This window comes from Apus apus, chromosome 5, assembly GCF_020740795.1.
Source record: "Apus apus isolate bApuApu2 chromosome 5, bApuApu2.pri.cur, whole genome shotgun sequence".
In the NCBI taxonomy this organism is placed as follows: domain Eukaryota; kingdom Metazoa; phylum Chordata; class Aves; order Apodiformes; family Apodidae; genus Apus; species Apus apus.
Window position 1 is genome coordinate 27,811,416 of NC_067286.1, and position 17,906 is coordinate 27,829,321.

The window sequence follows — 17,906 nt, forward strand, 5'->3', positions numbered from 1 at the left end:
GGTTATTTGGTTATATGAAACTGAGTTTTTAGGATTTAGATGGCCTCAGAATCTGTAATTCATGTAAATATTTGGAAAACACACTGTAGTGAGACTTCATCTGAAGCATTATCTGGTTGTATCTTTAACATTCTACAATCCAGTTCTAAACAGCACGTATTAAAACTGACTAAAAATACCCTGTTGATGCTCGCAGTTAATACATAGTGACCAAATTAAAAGAGCTGGTGTGTAAGTCAGAGGAGATGGTGTCTTAATGGTCTCTCCTAACTTCTTCAGAAAGGTCTGTTTTTTCCACTATTAGGACAGTGGACAGGTAATAAATTGTAGAATGTTTCACAGATCATCATGGGATATGGGCCAGATCTAGCTGGACAAGTGCAGGAACAAGGACTACTAAAGCCAGTTAAGGCTTTGTTGAAAGAAACATTTTTGCGTGGAATAAACTGGCCAGTGCCACTCACGTTGAGCAGCTATGCAGGGAAGACACAGTTGTCCCTGCTGAATGGCATGTTCTCTGCAGGAAGCTATGTCCAATTAATGTTCTTTGAAAAACCTCATCTCGCTGAAGTTCCATTTCAAAATGGCTTGGAAGAATCCCAGAGGAACCCTTCCCTTTTTTCAATATCATGAACTATGTTAGTACATATGCCCAGAATGATTAATTGTAGTATTTTGCATAATCTCTGGCTGTTGACACTGATGAGTATTTGGACTATTGCCTCTGATGTTAGCACAGAAAAACCTTTGATTTCAGTTACTCAGTTTTTAAACAAGCTATATATACATTGCTGCCCTTCACATCTCCATTTTTTTCTGCAGTACCCTAAAATACAGAGGCTTTTCTGACTAAATTGAGATTATATTCAATTAAAGGAATTGTGATTTATCTATACAAAAGGAGAGAGGGTAATTTACCAGAAAGAATTAACATAAAACCATACAAATCAGTTTTTATTAATATTTCAGTAAATAATTCATTATCTTAGTGTGTTATGGCACTGTTTTCAGAGTCATCCAATTTTGTTTGTAATAATATGTCTTTTCTCAAGGCCTAGTTCAAAAAGGACTGATTTGAAACATTTGAATTGAAGCATCTGAGTAGCCATGTGTATTTAATAGAGTAAATGAAACAAAGCTTTGCTTAACTGGGACTTTAGAGTTAGATGTTCTTTCAGAGTCCAATGTGTGTGGAGAGAGAGTGAGCACAATAATTTCGCACGTCCAGAAGAATGTAAAACAAGATTGCAAGTTTTATGAACTAGTGAGAGTAGTTCACAGTCTCCTACTAATGGATAGCATTATTCCTACTTTATCTGTACAAAAACGGAGCCATTGAAATGTCACCAGTTGCACAAATGCCATACAAAAGTTTCAGCAACAGAGGTAGAAGTAAAAGGTAGATCTAAAATTCTAACTTTGATGTCCAGATGACATCGCTAGCATTGCTATCCCAAAGGCTTGCCACTTTATAAAGACTTTTTTTAAGATAATTTTTTATTACTTAGATAATTTAGTAACTCTCAAAGATCCATTACGAACCTTAAGAAAGAAGGACAGCTTTTAATGAAGAAGCTATCATAGAACCAGGATACTTTTCTAGGCTGCATTTATCCATGTTGCAAGAGGTTCTACCATGTGAAGTGCAGGTTTCCAAACTGATATGGAGTACACAAGCTGGTTTTAGGCACCTTCTGTGTACAATGAGCCAGGAAAAATTCCTGAATTTATTCAACGTTGATACTCTGAAAGGAAGCAGGCATAGACACACCCTGCCTCCTATTACTGTAAGATAACACATCCTGTAATTTCATAGTTCTTTATACTACTTGACTCCCGTCCCATTCAGTTTGCCCCAGAATCCTATCCTCTGAACTCCAGATCTACAAACATTTGCCTTTCACATTTGTCCCTGTTTTTTGTCCTCCATATCAACCTAACCCAATGGTTTACTGTGTTTTGGCTTACAAACTCCATCTCTTTCCCACTTATTTGTTGTTCCCATTGGATACTAGTTCCACCTTACTTCCCTTTTCTCTGTCCAGTTTGACTCCATCACCATCTTCTTAATTGAAACCTCTCAGCAGTCCCACTCTCTTCTTATCCCTTCATTTCATTACTACTAGTTCTCAATGGCTGTTATTTTCCCTAGTCGCTGTCCAGTCTTTTGTCAATCTACAGATCTGGCTCTTGCCATCTTGAATTTAGATCAGATTCTTTCCTCCTCCCTATGTTCACATTCCCAGCTACTGAAAACCACTGAGCCACTCACACAAGAGGAACTTCATCTTTCTTCTGCTCTGAATTTAGGTGTCTTGTCTTAAGGATGTCCTGGCTCATGGCAGTCCAGTTTGGAATCTGTGTGAAAGTCCTCACCATGTGAGCATGTCCAGATCAGACAGAATCTATGGGACGATTAGCTGGTGAAATCTTAGTCTCTACTGAAGAGGTAGTAATTGCAATCTCCTACCCTGATTTTCTGAAAAAATACTATTTTATAGTGGCTGCCTGATTTTGGCCCATGTTTCCCAATAATTCTTGAACAAACTGGCTAGGTGTTCTGTCTTCTGGCTGGTCAGTCATATTCTTTTCCCCAGAGCAGTACACCTTCTGTCCCAGCTCTTGACCAAGGACATCTGAGAGTGGATCTGAAGATACATGAAAGGATGGCAGGAAGCAGTGGAGGGGTGGGTGGATGCTGAGGTATCCATGAGAGAATTGCTGGTGGCACAAGAGGGTAAGGGTTACATATAAAGCCACTAATTGGCTAATGAAGTATGATCTGACAATAAAAGCCTCAGGAGAGGATTTTTTGTTTCTTTCCTGGTCAGTTTAGGTAAAGTGGTGGTACCTAAGCAATATGTTTTACTATTTTTTATATCAGATTTATTACATTTATCTGTCCATTGGAGATGCAAATGACCTGGCAGTGGATGAGATTTCACAGCAGTGAATCACTGAAGTAATTTGCTTCCCTCTATATACACTATCTAGTTTTCTATGTGAATAGCAAAACTACTTAATACTTGTAACATTTCTTTTCAAAGGGCAAAGCTGTGCTAAGGAGTTGGCAGCTTGCTTACTGGAACCTTTTGATCCACCATGCACTTCCTCGAAAACCTTGCCAGGTGTCCTTTCAGCTGCTCTATGGCAAGGCTTTGATGTGCTGAGAACATGGTCACAACGAGGGGCAGCCGTGTCTCCAAAAAAGTAACAGGGAAAGCAGAAGGAATGTTCAGACCTTGCTGTATGGGTAGCTTGGCTGTGATGGTCCAACTTCTGCAGCCACAGTGGGACCGGTGCAAGCTTTGGAAGCCCCTGCAGGCTGACACTAAGTTGGTGGTGACAGTTTCTGACTTTGAGTTAGGATGATCAGAAGAAGGCATATTACTGTCTGTGTGAACAGAAAATAAAGTATTTAGTCTCTGGTGGTGTTGCTTATGGATAAGAAAGGTCAGATACAAGTATTCCTTGGATGAGGTCTGCTTGCAGGCTAAGGCAAAGACCTTGCTTTGCTTTGGACCTGTAATTCTGATGCCCAATGATCTTATTGTTAGTGTGTCAAAGAGCCTTGATTGTGCCTTTCTGTCAGATTTATGCTGAGGACTTCAAAAACTTGGGGTGGGGGAGATCCTCAACAATTCCTACAGTCCGAGTGAAAGAAAGAGATAGGAGGTAGGGGACACAATTAGACACCCCTGCCTGGTGTCAACACTGTGCTTAGTGTTCAGCATGTGGAGGAAGATCTAACAAATGAATGCTGGACACTTGATATCGTGTCCTGATAAATTAAAAACACAAATACCATGAAGATGCATCTTCCCCCAGAGTTATTAAAGCTTCAAGATCCACAAGCTATGCAGTGTGATTATAGGGAGGCCTATTATTCATGGCTTGTTTTGTTTCTTTTGGTCTTTCCAGTTGTTCCAGGACCTTGGCACTTCTGTGTTGTCAGGTGCCTTTAAAGGATACAACATCTGCCTCTTTGCATATGGACAGACAGGTTCAGGAAAAACTTACACAATGATGGGAACACCTGTGAGTTACAACATTCATTTTACACTTTGGGTTGGGGGTGGTATGTCCAAAAGAAACATTGCTTTATTTTTAAACTGTGATTATGGTGCTGGTTGAGCAGAGTGCTTACATATGTTTTATGCAGTTTTTATATCTACAAAATGAGAGTAAAGCCTTTACATTTAGGTAAATCATGTAGCATGAGCTAAAATGCTAGAAAATATGATATGGTTTAAATATTTGTTAGTTACTGCCATGTGAGAGGACAAAAAAAACCAAAACCCCTCAATAGTTCTGCTTTTTAGAAATTTACAGCTCAGGATCACACAAACTATTCATTCTCATAGACTTTTTTGGCAGCCTGAGCTGAAATTAAATTACTTTCACTAATAAAACTGGACACAATTCACAGGAATATTTTTGTAACAGGCTTCATTATCTACTTGAGACAGTTATCTGTTGCAGAAGCTATCCTTTGGCGTGTGGAAACTAATACTTTCTTCACTGCCAGTTTAGAAATGTATTTGAATGGTCTCTGCAGAAGCTGTTACGTTTTAAGATTCTTGTCCAACGGGAACCACTTAAGGTGCATTTTAACCTTTGTACTCAGATCGACGGAGTTGGTTGAGAGTGTTCTATGTTCTGCTGCAACACAAGGCCATTTGATCCATATCCATAAATATCCTTGGCTGTTGGTGAAACATGCCCCTAAAGAAAGAAATACTTTATTTAACAATTTGCATAAGTGGACCACTATTTCCTACACCCCCTGGGATTCAGTTTTAATAGTGAAGCAACAGTAAAATTTGTTCCACCCCTGAAGATAAGAAAAAGACTGCTCTGGCATGGTTTGTGCTTTTGACAGAAGTTTGGATTCAAATTTATGTTTTTTTCCCCACAGGCATCAGTAATAAGATTTTGGTAAATGGTGAACTGATTCTCTATTCATTTGTTCTAAACCAAGTTTACCATAAAAGCCTGAAGAACTATTAAAATGACCAACAAACTAGGGTATTTGTATTGCATTATGTTGAAAATATAAATTCATAATGACCACATCTTGAAATTATCATTATTTGTTTCCAAGGGAATTTCCAGTTGTAGTGTTTCTGTGAGATTTCTGGATTATAAAGTGACTTCTTTCCAGTGGAATCCTGCTTAGATCTGATCTTTAGTAAAATATATTCACCCAGAAACAGTCTTTAAAACCAGGAAGAAACTAGTGTTTGGTATCAACTGAACTTTTGTTCACAGTGGTCCACTTGATGAACCTGGACTTCCCCCAACACCATTTCAAGTGTGCCTTCTAAAAGCCTTTCATCCTGTTCAGCAAGGAGATTCCACCTAAGCCTGAGAGACTTTCTGAGGATTTGTTTGCATTGCAGTCACTGAAGTGTGAGCATTCATGTCAGAAGAACAGTTGGTCACACAAAACAATGCTGTTCCTTCAGTGTTGTGTAGATTGGGAAAAGTTCAAATTGGGTAGTCTGGGTACAGTTAGTAGCCCACATCCTGATTCTTCAAGAAACCAGGTTTATAAATCTAGAACATAAAGCTGTTCCAAGCTCTGTGATGCCACAGTGTAAAGGAATAAAAGTAGAATAATGGGAAAAAAATATTCACGACCAATGCAACTAGTTTCAGTGTTGGCCTGGCTTCATGTACACTGCAACACTTCTGACATAGGCATGTCCACTATCTTTACATCAAGCAGCTCTTGGATTTAACCCAAGCCTCTCAGCTTCTCATCAGTGCTGTATAAGTTGCTCTAAAGTGACTTTTTTGCAGCATTTGCACTGAGGCTAAGACAGCTGACATTACACAGTACGTTGGTCCCTGCAGTGTTTCATGTGCAAAGTGCTTCAATTGGAGTAGTAGAGTATTGCCATGCTGTTTTGAACTTCGCTACAGAGCAGTTTGTGTTGCCATCTACCATAGAGCCATTATTTTAATGCTGCACAATAGTTCTGCCCTTTGCTTATATATTGGTTTTTATTTAAGAGAGAGTTTTGCTAGAGTTATAACAAGCATATGGTTTAATATTTTTTTTTCTTTATTATTTGAAGGCATCCATTGGGCTGACACCTCGTATATGTGAGGTACTTATTTTTTATTTCACTTACACTTGTGCAGTTAGATTTTCTTGATGGATTTAAAATTTACATAAACTTCTGGTTTGTGCAGGGTCTCTTTTCAAGGAAGGATGATTACTCAGACCAAACAGCATCTTGCAGAGTAAAGGTCAGGTAAGCATGTCACTATTTTGGGCAAATGCTGTTAATGCTTTCAACAACATATTCCTGTAATCAAACAAAACAAAGACTGGTTCATTTTATTTCTTTTTTCTCAGATGATAGTAATTGTGGAACAAAGAGGAGAACACAGAGGAAAGGATGAGAAAGTGCTGAGTTTAGTTTTTTTTATCTCAGTATACTTCTTTGGATGCTGTCTGTTCACTTTTGTATAGATAGCTGAAAAAGGAATGCATTAAAAATTTACTTCCTGTTTGTTTTACTCTGAAATTCGAGAAATAATCCTACATTTGATTCTTATTCATCATTCCCATTGATCTAATGAAGCATTAGGTTTGGAAATTTGAGGGGTCGAACTCACCAGTGTTAACAAAGTACATTTTATGAATAGTTCAATAAAATACTGAATGCCTTTTGCTTCTTTGAAGTTTGCTACTTTGAGTTCTTTCTACATGCACTGCACAGCAAGAAGCAGTAACAGAGATAATGAAAATAAATTGACTTTATCATGAAACATCTATGTAAGATTCAGGTAGTTACATTCTCTAAATATATGCATTATCTTTTTTTTTTTTTTCTTTTTTTTTTTTTTTTTTAATTGTGTGCATTTAAAAGACCTTTTTTCCTCTTCAGTTTTCTTGAAATCTATAATGAGCGTGTCAGAGACTTGTTGAAACAATCAGACCGGAAGAAACCTTGCATGCTTCGAGTCCGAGAACACCCTGAAACAGGACCATATGTTCAAGGTGAGAGCAGGCTTCATAACTAGCCCCAGAATTTCAAGTAATTATGAGTCAGATCTGTATGTATCTTTGCATATGTTCCTGACATGATTCTAATTGCTTTTGCTCTTCAGAGTTACCTTTCTCAAATGTTTTGTTAATATGAACATGTGTAAATACACTGAAAGCTTTGCCTCTGTTATCCCACTGGCTGGATATCCTGCATTTCCCTGTTTGCCTTTCCAATCCTAGGTTCTTTGTGAGCCATAGTATTTTGCTTTCTTTTGTTATAGAGAAATTTTAACTTCACCAAGAAATCCACCAACGTCAGCTCTAAAGGGGTTGTACAGGCTGAGGTCCCTCCATACCTGCTTCAGTCCTTGGCAGCAGTATATTTACAAAATAGTAATAATAAAAAGTTAGGTGTTGCAGACCAGGCCATGAGAAGCAATTAATCTGTATTTCCCACATGAGAATCCAATAATCTTCATTTGTCCTTATTAAACTGAAAAAGCACAGGATACATAATGTAGGTACATGATGTGACTGAAAACATCACACATGTTTTAGTTTAAATTCGCAACAGCAGCAGCCCCTCTGGTGGCCTTGTGTTTTCTAATGAATCACAGCTTTCAAACCAGGAGAACAGATGAAAAAAAACCAACAACCCACATCTATTTTTTCCATTTTAGTTGTCTGTCTTCTTTGGGTTCTTCTCTCTTGTGTTCTCTCTTGTGTATTGTGCACCCAGTTCATTTCCACTTTGGAGTGGCACCTTCACTTCAGCGTCTTAAGTTTAAATTGGAGTTTGGCCATTGTTACTTTGTAAAAGGTTTAGCTCCTAGTGGAAAGTTTGCCTGATGCTGTTTATCTGACCAGCTGCTGACAAAACGCATGTCCCTCAAAATCAGGGCGCTAGGGTAAAATCATACAGAATAGGTTTACAATGGAGATCAGAAAGAGAGCCTTTTCCAGACTGATGCAAGGTTGAAAAATTAGTGAGTTCATTTAGAAAGTAAACACATATGTTTCCTTTCTATTCTTATCACTAGTGGTCAGAATTCCAAAGTTGCCTCTGGTATCACTGACTTTGCAACTGCTTTTCTGGCCGCCAGATGGGTAGTAACACCTGGGACGTACATGTTTACTATGCAAAATGCATATCACACTGGATTTTATTGATCCTGTCACATCACATCAAATATTGATTTGTTCTGGCTTTTAAATAGAGTTCTTGTCTCTGTTTTGTAAATTCCTTCTGTTCTCCCTGGTTCACTTCTCTCCCTCTCTTTTTCTTTATCGGGGCATTACACATCAGGTTGTTATTCCCACTTCAGAGATTAAGCCAAGATATGACAGCAGATAGGGTGACTTGACCTTGTGATTGGATGGAGCCCAGGATTCACAGCTTTCATTCCCTGGACATCTGCAGTATCAGTCACAGTACATCTAATAACTAACAGTTGTTACCAAATTCTCCTCTTGAAATTTAAAAATAAACACTTGTGAAGTGTTTAACTTGCATGGTCCAATGTACAAGGGACTTACTGGCATTCTGGTTATTTCAGCTGTGCTTTCCCAGCACATCAGCATCCTGTTTAAGAAGAGTTGGAAAATAGATGAATTAATGGTCTCATTAGTATGGCAAACTTATCATTCTTTGAAAAGCAGATTCATAGACATTTGGCCTTTATTGAGGTCTTTCCAAGATTTTCTTTCTACCTGCTTGTTATTGGAGAACTTCATTGTTGGTGGAGTACAGATACTAATTATTTCCTTTTAGCAGCTGCTCATTCACCACACAAGAAAAGGTCTTTAAACTGCTTCCTTCCTTTGCAATTTCCATCTCTTTTCTCAGGCCTTATATCTCCAGTGATTCCTTGGCTACATATAATGGAGTTCCCTTGTCTTAAAAGAAAATGAAGTTATAGCTTCTGCCAATGGGCTGTCTTGCCTTTTGTCACTATTTTGTCTTCATCTGGAGCCTTCCAGGCCAAATCTGTCACTTCTTTTCCCGTTCTGGTTTTTGTTTTGTTGTTTTTTGGTGGTTTTCTTGGAGGGGGTTTGTCTTTTTTTTTTTTTCCCCTACCCCTTTCGAATAAGGACTTTATACTTTGACACAACTAAAAATTTTAAGTGGAATGATTTAATGTTAGAGTTCAGAAATAGTCCGTAATAGGTCCTGACTAAATTTTTTAAAAGGAGAGGAAAGGATAATGAAAAAAATTTTAGCCTAAATAACATTTAACAGCTCTGGCCACCTTCATAAGTCTAGTATGAATAATTTATTTTAGCTTGTTCTCTATTCTCTCCCTCTGTATCTTATGAAAGCCTCCAAAAATCATTGTGCTAAGGACTGTAAGAAAAAAAAATCTATTATAAATGTGATTCATATTTTTATAAAAACTATCACATGCATGAAAAATGAAGTAATTTCACTGCTGAAGACATCATGGGGTGTAGTTAGATGCTGTTATGAAAGCGTATGAACAGAAGTAATGTTATGCTGATGAGTCAGTGGCTTAGGGCAAGTCAGATGACAGTTCTTTTTTCTTGATATGTATATAAGTATATATTAATAGGTATGCTTATGTACAGTTTATGCAATTAAAAACTGTAACAGATTACGTGAGACAATCCTGGCATCTTTTGGGGAGAGTGACTAATAAAGAATGTCTGATTACACAGCTTCATTTGGAAATGCACTCATTAGCTCCTATCAAAAATAAGCAGCAGTGGGAAAGTCTGGAGGTCATTTGAATGCAGGTGAGAAGTACAGTCAGACTGATTTTAATAACATCAAATTAAAGAAAATGAAATTATTCACAACACTGCTACAAAATGCCCTTTGCAACTGCCATGTGTTTCTGCAATCAACAATTGCCAATCTCTGTAATGAGGGCTTTTTATGTGCTGAAATAGTCCATGGCAATTTTATATTTAGTCCCTCTGCTGGATCAGAACACAAGAATATTGCTTCCAATAGCTAGATGGCAGAGATCAGAATTATCAGCAAGCTTACCAGAAGGGAAGTTTGTTTTGTATTCCCTTCCAGGAAATTTGCTGTACAGGAGAAAAATGGTGAACATGAGCAAAGCTCAGAATTTTTGCATTTTTTCCCATGGATCCAGTATATCAAGGACTAGTATTTTATCATACTTCTTGCAAGCCATCAGCAATTTTAAGGTTTTCTGACTTTGATCAGGGGCTCCCCAGCATGCCCTTAGTTCGTCAGTTGTGTGGTTGGTGTCAATGATACCCAGAGTACAGTTAGCACTGGATGAAGAACAGACAGACAGGAAAACTGGAAAACTTAACCCCTTTAAGGATGCTTAGATGGTCTGGGAAACGCATTTTCCATTTGCAAGTCCAGTCAGGAAGTTCCAGCTCTGAACACTAAGTATTTTGAATAGTTTCCAGCCCATCATTTTTCCACATAAATGCTGTGAGATTGTAGCCTTTAAAATGCTCAAAGTGCTTCAGAGCTTTGGGTTGGAATAGTTTCAAACTTCTCCCGCACAGATGGTTGCACTGTTAAGGAATCAGCCTCTCTTAAATCAGGAAATGATGTAATCTATTTTGTTACTTTGAAACAGATTTCTGGGGGAGATCCTTTCCTACTCCAAAGCAAATTTCTAGTCAAGTGTTTTAAGTGACCTTTCTCTTTCCTAGCAGCTAACCAAACACTGTCACTTCTTTTCAAATAACATTTACAGTATTTCATTTGCCTTATTGAAAAACTAAATGTTTTGAACTCTGTGCTAGATTCACTATCCCAATACTTGTGGAAATATAGGTAAGAATTTATTCCATGCCTCCATTTTATAACTGGATTTTTATTCAGTTAAAAAAGACCCTGAAAAAAAGCTATGGGAAAACAATATATGATATTTTCCATGTTCTGAGCTTTGAAGATCCCAGTGGTGCTGGAAAAACAATGGGCCTCTTTCTCAAATGGAAAATGTGATGACTTCTGAAATTAATGTATTGTAAAGGGACACTAGAGAGCACAAGAAAAGCTTTTGTTTGAAAATCATCCTATACTTTGTATGTTTGTGAGTGTGCATGCATGCACACTACAGATAGCAGTTTTTTTAAAGTGTGGATAATCCAAACATAGATTTTTTTTTTTAAATGTGCATCTGTTGTTAAAGGGCTAAAACATATTCCCATTTTTTAATTATATTTTGCTTTCATATAAAGCTAGGCAAGCTGTTATCACATAAGGCTAGACTCTCCCTAACAATGTCAGAAATGCTTATTTCAGTCTTGTTGAATTTTGTATTAATCTTAACTTACAGTCTAACAGTAGGTAAGCTATTTGATCCAAATAAATCACATTTTTCAGTACTCTGCCTTCATCCATGCTTTTGTGGCCTGCAATAAACCAAATGAAACCAGAATGAGTGCAGGGGTAGGAAGCAGCTCTGGATTCTAGCTCTGAGATTAACCATTCCTCAGAGGAGTACTTAACTAGGTATTGAATGACAAATACTTGCTTCACAAATCAGGTGTTTTTTAGGGAGTTGCTGCAGTACAAATGATAACTAATCATCATCATAAAATGCAAACAAAGCATATTAAACAGGATTGATGTGAAATCCAAGCCTGTTGAGGTTAATGGTGTGTGTTGGCTGCAGTTTGCACTTGTCAGGGGGCTGGCAGTGCCACAGCAGCACACTGCCCTCCGCTGGGGCACAGCTGGTCACAGCCACTGGCACTGCTCAGCAGCCTCTGCCCTGCCCTGTTTCTGTCATTTGTTCTCTCTGGGGTTTTCCCCCTTAAAATAATAATTTAAAAAAACCAAAACAAACCCAAACCAAAACAAACGCAAACAAACACAAAACCCAACAAAAAAACCAAACCAAACAAACACCTCTTAAAGCAGAAGACAAGAAAAGGCCAGATGTCTGATAATTATTTAGGTACCATCTGGGGAGAAAAGATCATGAAGCATCCTGAGTGTTGCAGGCTGAGGCCTAGTTAAATAAATGGTAAATATTCACAGGAGCTGGTTCCTAATTCTGTTAGTTGCATGAGCAGCGCTGTTATCTAGAGGCAATGACAAAGAGCTTTTCTTTACAGGAACTGTACCAAATTAGTAGCAGTGACATATCTGAACATTTCTTCCTGAGTTTCACTTACACTATTCCCTAAATACCCTTGATCTGCAAGAAAAAGTTGGAAAAAAAGTCTGCACTCTGAAGGTACAAGCCATTTTTTGTGCAGATGTCACTGCATCTGAAGGATGGAAAGCAGTTTTTAAACTACTTTTTAAAAATAAAATAGTTTTGTAAAACAAAAATAAAATAGAATAGTTAATTCAGTTGAGGGACTACTTGTAGAACAGACTGGTATCCTAGCAGTAAATGCTTATGCTGCTGACGTTGGGTAACGTGACTGAAACTTCCAGCAAAAATATGCATTTAACTCTTCTTAAATCTTTGGCAGGATTGACTCAACATTTAGTTACGGACTACAAGCAAGTTGTAGAACTTCTAGAAGAAGGAATAGCTAAAAGGTACTTGTATAAAACAAACCCTCTCCATCTTTATTTAACACTTCTTTCACTGTGCATTGATTTCCTTGATGTTTATTTTTCTGACAGTGTTGCCAATGCTTTGTCATGACAGGATGTCAGATTTACAAATCCTGCCCATGATGTACACACAAGATATTGCATATCTTCATACAATCCACAATAAGAGCTACAAGCACTCATGAAGTTGTTTCTTCAAAACTGACCCCATGCTGTCTTAGCCACAAAATTCAACCATCTGTCTGGGATAAAAAAAATACATGCCAGGAAAGTGTTCTGCTGTAAACAGACTTTCATTTTTTCTCCTCCGCTTGCTCATGACACTTTAGACCATATAGCTTTCAATTCACTTGTTAGTGTAACTTGGTGATTTAGACTGCTGAAAATATTTTAATTGACTTTTTATAGGTATTTCTGTATGTTCTTAGTCCAAATTATGCACATTTACTCTGAGCGAACTGTGGAAATTACCACACCAGTGAAGTAAATGGTTTCAGCTCTCAGGAGTCAAGACATATTTTACATTTTCAATAGGGAGCCTTAGATATCGATATAACTGCCATTAAAAATACAAATCACAGTTCCAAATTTGATATTAAGTCTTATCATCAGTGAGGTCAAGATTTTAAAATATCAGAGATGCTGGGAACTAAATAAAACTAAGCTGCATCATTGCAAAAACATAGAATGTACAGCAGGATTAAGTTTTTTGCACATTATCAATGAGAACAAACTAATTTAAAACATCTGCAGCCTGGGAAATTATGCCAAATTAACATCAGCAAGATTTTAGGCATAAAGAAGGTGGAGAACAGGTTGCAGTTGCCCCATATGGCTGGAGAAAGGAGAGGAGCAGATGGGGAATGACAGTTCCAGGTCTGACTATACAGGAAAGAGAGGAAGGGAAGATCCCTTTGGAGATGGGTGGTGCTTTTCATGGGGAAGTGGGCAGGTCCTGTACTAACCAGCCAAGTTTACTGAAGGCATTTTTTCTACCAGTTGATTTTATCAGGCCATCTCCAACCCTCCTCTGACTGCACCTGTCCATTATAAAATAAACAAATACGATTTTCAACATGCAGTCATTACTTTTGATGTAACTCTCAGTGCTAGTTTTTTCATTTTTCTCTTAACACTTTGCAAGACTCAGTCTCACTTGCTTAAGAACAAAATTTAAAAAAACACAGAAAATACAAATTTCCAAGTATCCAAAAGCATAACCCTGGTCCTGTGCACAGCAAAACAAACTGTATTAAACAGTTAAAATATTAAAATGTACACCACATGCTGCCATGAAATTGAATATATGAAAAACAAACACAGACATTCTCCCATAAAAATGCTCATGTGGGTCGTTGTGAGTAGCTGAGGCAGATGAACTTGTCCTCCAATTACCCTGTGTCATTGCTGGAGGTGAGAAGGGGAGTAGTAAAGCTTCCTTCTCCAAATCCCGGGGCACACTTTCTGTTTCTCTTTTCCTTTATAGACTTCAATGCTGTTACTTTATTTTCTCTGACCACTGTAGAGCTGTTTGCTGTCTACCTAACTGTCTTCCTCCTCCAACATCTGGAGACTAGTTCCTGTGCTCCTGCTTCCTTGGCTTGGGTTCACTTGGAACCAGCCGGGAGAGGAGCGCTGGCTCTGGTCCCACGACGGGCTCTCGGTGGCTCTGCTCTCTGCTGCAATGGGCTCCTCAGCACTTGGACAGCTGGGCTGGTAACACAATCCTGGTCCCACAGTCCTTGTCTGCACTGCTATAATCACCTGCTGTTGTGAAGGGAGAGCTTGGCTAAACCAATGTTAAAGGCTGCACATATAGCCGATATTCAAGGCAAGCTGCAAAACTGACAAAGGTTCCTGCCCTAGGCAAAACCCTGCTTTCTTTGGGTTTGCCTACTCAAAGCAACAACAAAGAAAGCAGAATTTTCAGACGTTTTTGTTACAGAGACAGTGGAAGAGTGCAGCTGCTCCTCCTCCTGTGCCCAGGGTGCCTGCTAGCCAGAGTGTGGGGGGTCAGAAGGATAGAGCCAGATGACCAGGCTATCCAAGGGGTAAAGCCAAGCAAGTGCTATGCTACTGATCTGCAGTGTTCATTTGGTACTCATAAGGGTAGACTGGCTAATGTCATCGTGCTCCTGACAGTGTAAAGCTACTGTATCAGTCCTGTGACAGAAGGGAGCCCCAGGAATGGTGTATGGAGCTTTATTGGACCCTTTGAAGTGCCAAGAAATAAAAACAGGTACAACATGGAGGTGATGTACTGGACTAGTCAATTCAGTGGTGTTGGGGTGAGCTGTATGATGCTGTTGCTGGCTGTACTTCTCTGCTATGTCCTACCCTTATGCAACACCTTACACCTGTGTGGTAATGATGCTTTAAGGTATTTTTTTCAGAGTGCTGCTGATGAACAAAAACACCTCTAACTGATCCCGTTTCCACTCTTCTAGTTCATCTGCTGAACACTTGGGTTTTGGCCTACCACATTCTTCAAGTCTCACAATCTTTCATCCTCATTTATTTGCTGTATTTTGTTATTTTTCCTTTCCCTGAATATAGGGAAGTAAGACTTTGGTTTGTTGTTTTTTTCTAGAATCACAGCAGCTACACATATTCACAATGCTAGCAGCAGATCCCATGCTATCTTCACCATCCACTACACTCAGGTTAGCTAAAAATAATCCAACTTCCTTTTCTCTTGGGTCTCAAAAGACATTGTTCAATTTGTTGTGCATTGTTTACTTGTCACTGTTTTGTGCTTTGTGTAATAATCTCAATGGAACCTGTTTCTTATTTCCTTTGGAGCACACTGCAGATGTGTTATACTTCCTACACTGCCTGATGTGTTGTTTACTGAAGTATTCTTGTTCCTTTATGCAAGCTTGTAGTCAGAACTGATGCCAAAGACCCACTGTAAAAAGAAATATTTAGGGTTTTAATCAGCCTTTTGAAATGCAATACCCCTTCTACGATGCCATGAAAATTATGTGTGAATATGTTTGAAGTTATGTTTTGTCACACTTGTTTAGGGTCCTTAACTGAAGTGTAGCATTGGTTTAACACCAAAATCTTGTATCTGTCCAGCTTTTCAGATGTGCTCATCTCTCTAGCATTTGGCATCCAGTACTCTCCAGCAGACAATGCAGCCTTTCTCCAGAGGAATTATATCCTTCCCTGGCAGGGAAGCAATTCAGCAATCCAATAAACCTTTTCTGTCTCACACTTCTAACATCCTGTAATCACAGAACATTTGGGGATATTTTTCAGTAGTTTCACAAAAGACCTTTGGAATACTTTAGTGGAAAATAACTCTGCGAGACCTACAAGAAAACCTTTCACAGTCGCTAAGCAGTAAATAGTTTTTTTCAAGAGGAAACCAGCGTAAGAGGGTAGTTTCTCTGTCGGGTGAGTTGATGGTTTGAATTTAGTCAGTGGGTCAATGTCACAACGAAAGGCAGTGAGGAAGTCATATGTACAATTCAGTTTCAAACAAAAGAGCACGTATATTTTATTTTCATTTATTCAGTAAAAGGAATAGTCTTCCATAATTACATCTTTCTCTTCAGGCTATATTGGAAAACACTCTCCCTTCTGAAATTGCAAGCAAGATCAACTTGGTGGACCTTGCAGGCAGGTAATAATACTTTGAAGGGCAAAGAGGTAATTTTCTCTGAAGGTGCTGGTAGTACTGCCTTAAAACATGAAATTTAGTATCTTAAAACTTCATCAAACTAACTGTAAGCTTGACTTTTGTATACAGTGACAAGGAATATTGAACTAATATTGTCCCTGTCATCTGTTCCTCTGTACTGGGGATTGGATTTAATTGGGAAAGGGAATTCCTGGGTCCTCAGATCCAATACTGTACTGTTGCATACATTTAAGGTAATTCTGTTCAACCTTGTAGTCTTAAGTGGCTTTTCTAGCAGCTATTGGTGGAATTACCAAATCTGAGCCTGAAAAAGAGACAGAAAAATGGAATGTATTCCTCAGGGCTGTCTAGCATGGGAGGGACAAAACAGGCGTATCTCACTGTTTTTTTTGTTCATTTTCCAAAAGTTGTTTCATTTGCATTGTCTTTTCCATGCTTGTGTGCTACAGTGAGAGGGCTGATCCCAGTTACTGCAAAGATCGAATTACTGAAGGTGCCAATATTAACAAGTCATTAGTTACACTTGGAATTGTCATCTCCACTTTAGGTAAGCACAGTAGTTCTTTATACTGAAGCGTAGAGGTAAAAGCATGGGACTCGCTCACCACGTGCTGTCTCTTCACCTTTGTATTTACAACAAGAAGATGAACAGCTCTGTGGCATCTGTAATGACATCTAAGAAAATTAAATAGCCATAACAGAAAAAGAGAACCCCTTTCCTAAGCATCATGGTATGTCTCCTTCAGCACAAAATTCGCAGATGTTCAGCAGCTGCCAGAGCATAAACACCATAACAAGTGAAGGGGAGAGCAACCATGCGGATGCTCCTTCCACCGGCAGCATCAGCGGGACCAGGCGACCAGCTTACATCCCATACCGTGACTCCATCCTCACCTGGCTTCTGAAGGACAGTCTGGGGGGCAACTCCAAAACCATTATGATTGCCAGTGAGTCTGGTTTCTATTCTTTGTTAGCACTTTGTGCCACATAACCCCTGCAGAATACTTCCCTAGTGCAGTGAGATTACAGCTGTCACCTAGACTCTGTCCTTGTAAAGATTTTCATAGATACATGACAGGATACTGAAGGAAATTAAAAGCCATGCTGATTGTGCATGAAGTTAAGCTGAAGAGTTTTTCCAAGGTCTTAGCTTTGATTTGAAGTGATTTCTTCAGTTATAAATACAATATTGAGAAGATGTTCTCTGTGAACTTCATTAAACAGCCCTGAGGATATTTTTGGTTTAGTTTTTTAAAGAAGCAAGACTGAAAAAAATCAATCTTTTTGAAAAGTGATTTGCTAAACTGTGATTATTTTTTAAAACGGTGTTTCTTTTCTATTTGTTTTCTGTCTGTAGCTATCTCTCCTGCCAGCTCCAGCTACAATGAGACCATGAGTACCTTGAGATATGCTTCAAATGCCAAAAATATTATTAACAAGCCCAGAGTGAATGAGGTGAGGCCTTGAATTCTTGTTCCTTTTTGTTCTATGTATTACTTAAACTTTATTCAGTATATGTGCTCTGAATAAAATTCATACCTGTTTTTCCCATGTTCATGAGAGCTGAATAGAAACCATTCTTGTTCATTGCTAGTCCAGATGCTTAAAGAAGACCTTCAATGTGTGCTTTTTCCTAATTTTCCACCTTTATCCCCAGTCTTCTTAACAAAATTCAAACACATAATAATCAAGATCCATGGTTGCAGATGCTACAAATATATGACTGT

The 17,906-nt window shown here is 38.5% G+C and overlaps 1 protein-coding gene across 3 annotated transcripts in view; it reads left to right on the top strand.

The window, feature by feature from the left end:
* STARD9 (StAR related lipid transfer domain containing 9) overlaps nucleotides 1-17,906 on the top strand; it is a 99,236-nt gene that overhangs the window by 36,222 nt on the left and 45,108 nt on the right. For all 3 annotated transcript variants that reach the window (XM_051621032.1, XM_051621034.1, XM_051621033.1), the window contains exons 4-13: nucleotides 3,922-4,038; nucleotides 6,084-6,116; nucleotides 6,202-6,263; nucleotides 6,903-7,015; nucleotides 12,443-12,512; nucleotides 15,121-15,193; nucleotides 16,094-16,161; nucleotides 16,629-16,726; nucleotides 16,926-17,126; nucleotides 17,537-17,634. In XM_051621032.1, the coding sequence (XP_051476992.1) occupies nucleotides 3,922-4,038; nucleotides 6,084-6,116; nucleotides 6,202-6,263; nucleotides 6,903-7,015; nucleotides 12,443-12,512; nucleotides 15,121-15,193; nucleotides 16,094-16,161; nucleotides 16,629-16,726; nucleotides 16,926-17,126; nucleotides 17,537-17,634 (933 nt within the window). The remainder of the gene's footprint in view (nucleotides 1-3,921; nucleotides 4,039-6,083; nucleotides 6,117-6,201; nucleotides 6,264-6,902; nucleotides 7,016-12,442; nucleotides 12,513-15,120; nucleotides 15,194-16,093; nucleotides 16,162-16,628; nucleotides 16,727-16,925; nucleotides 17,127-17,536; nucleotides 17,635-17,906) is intronic.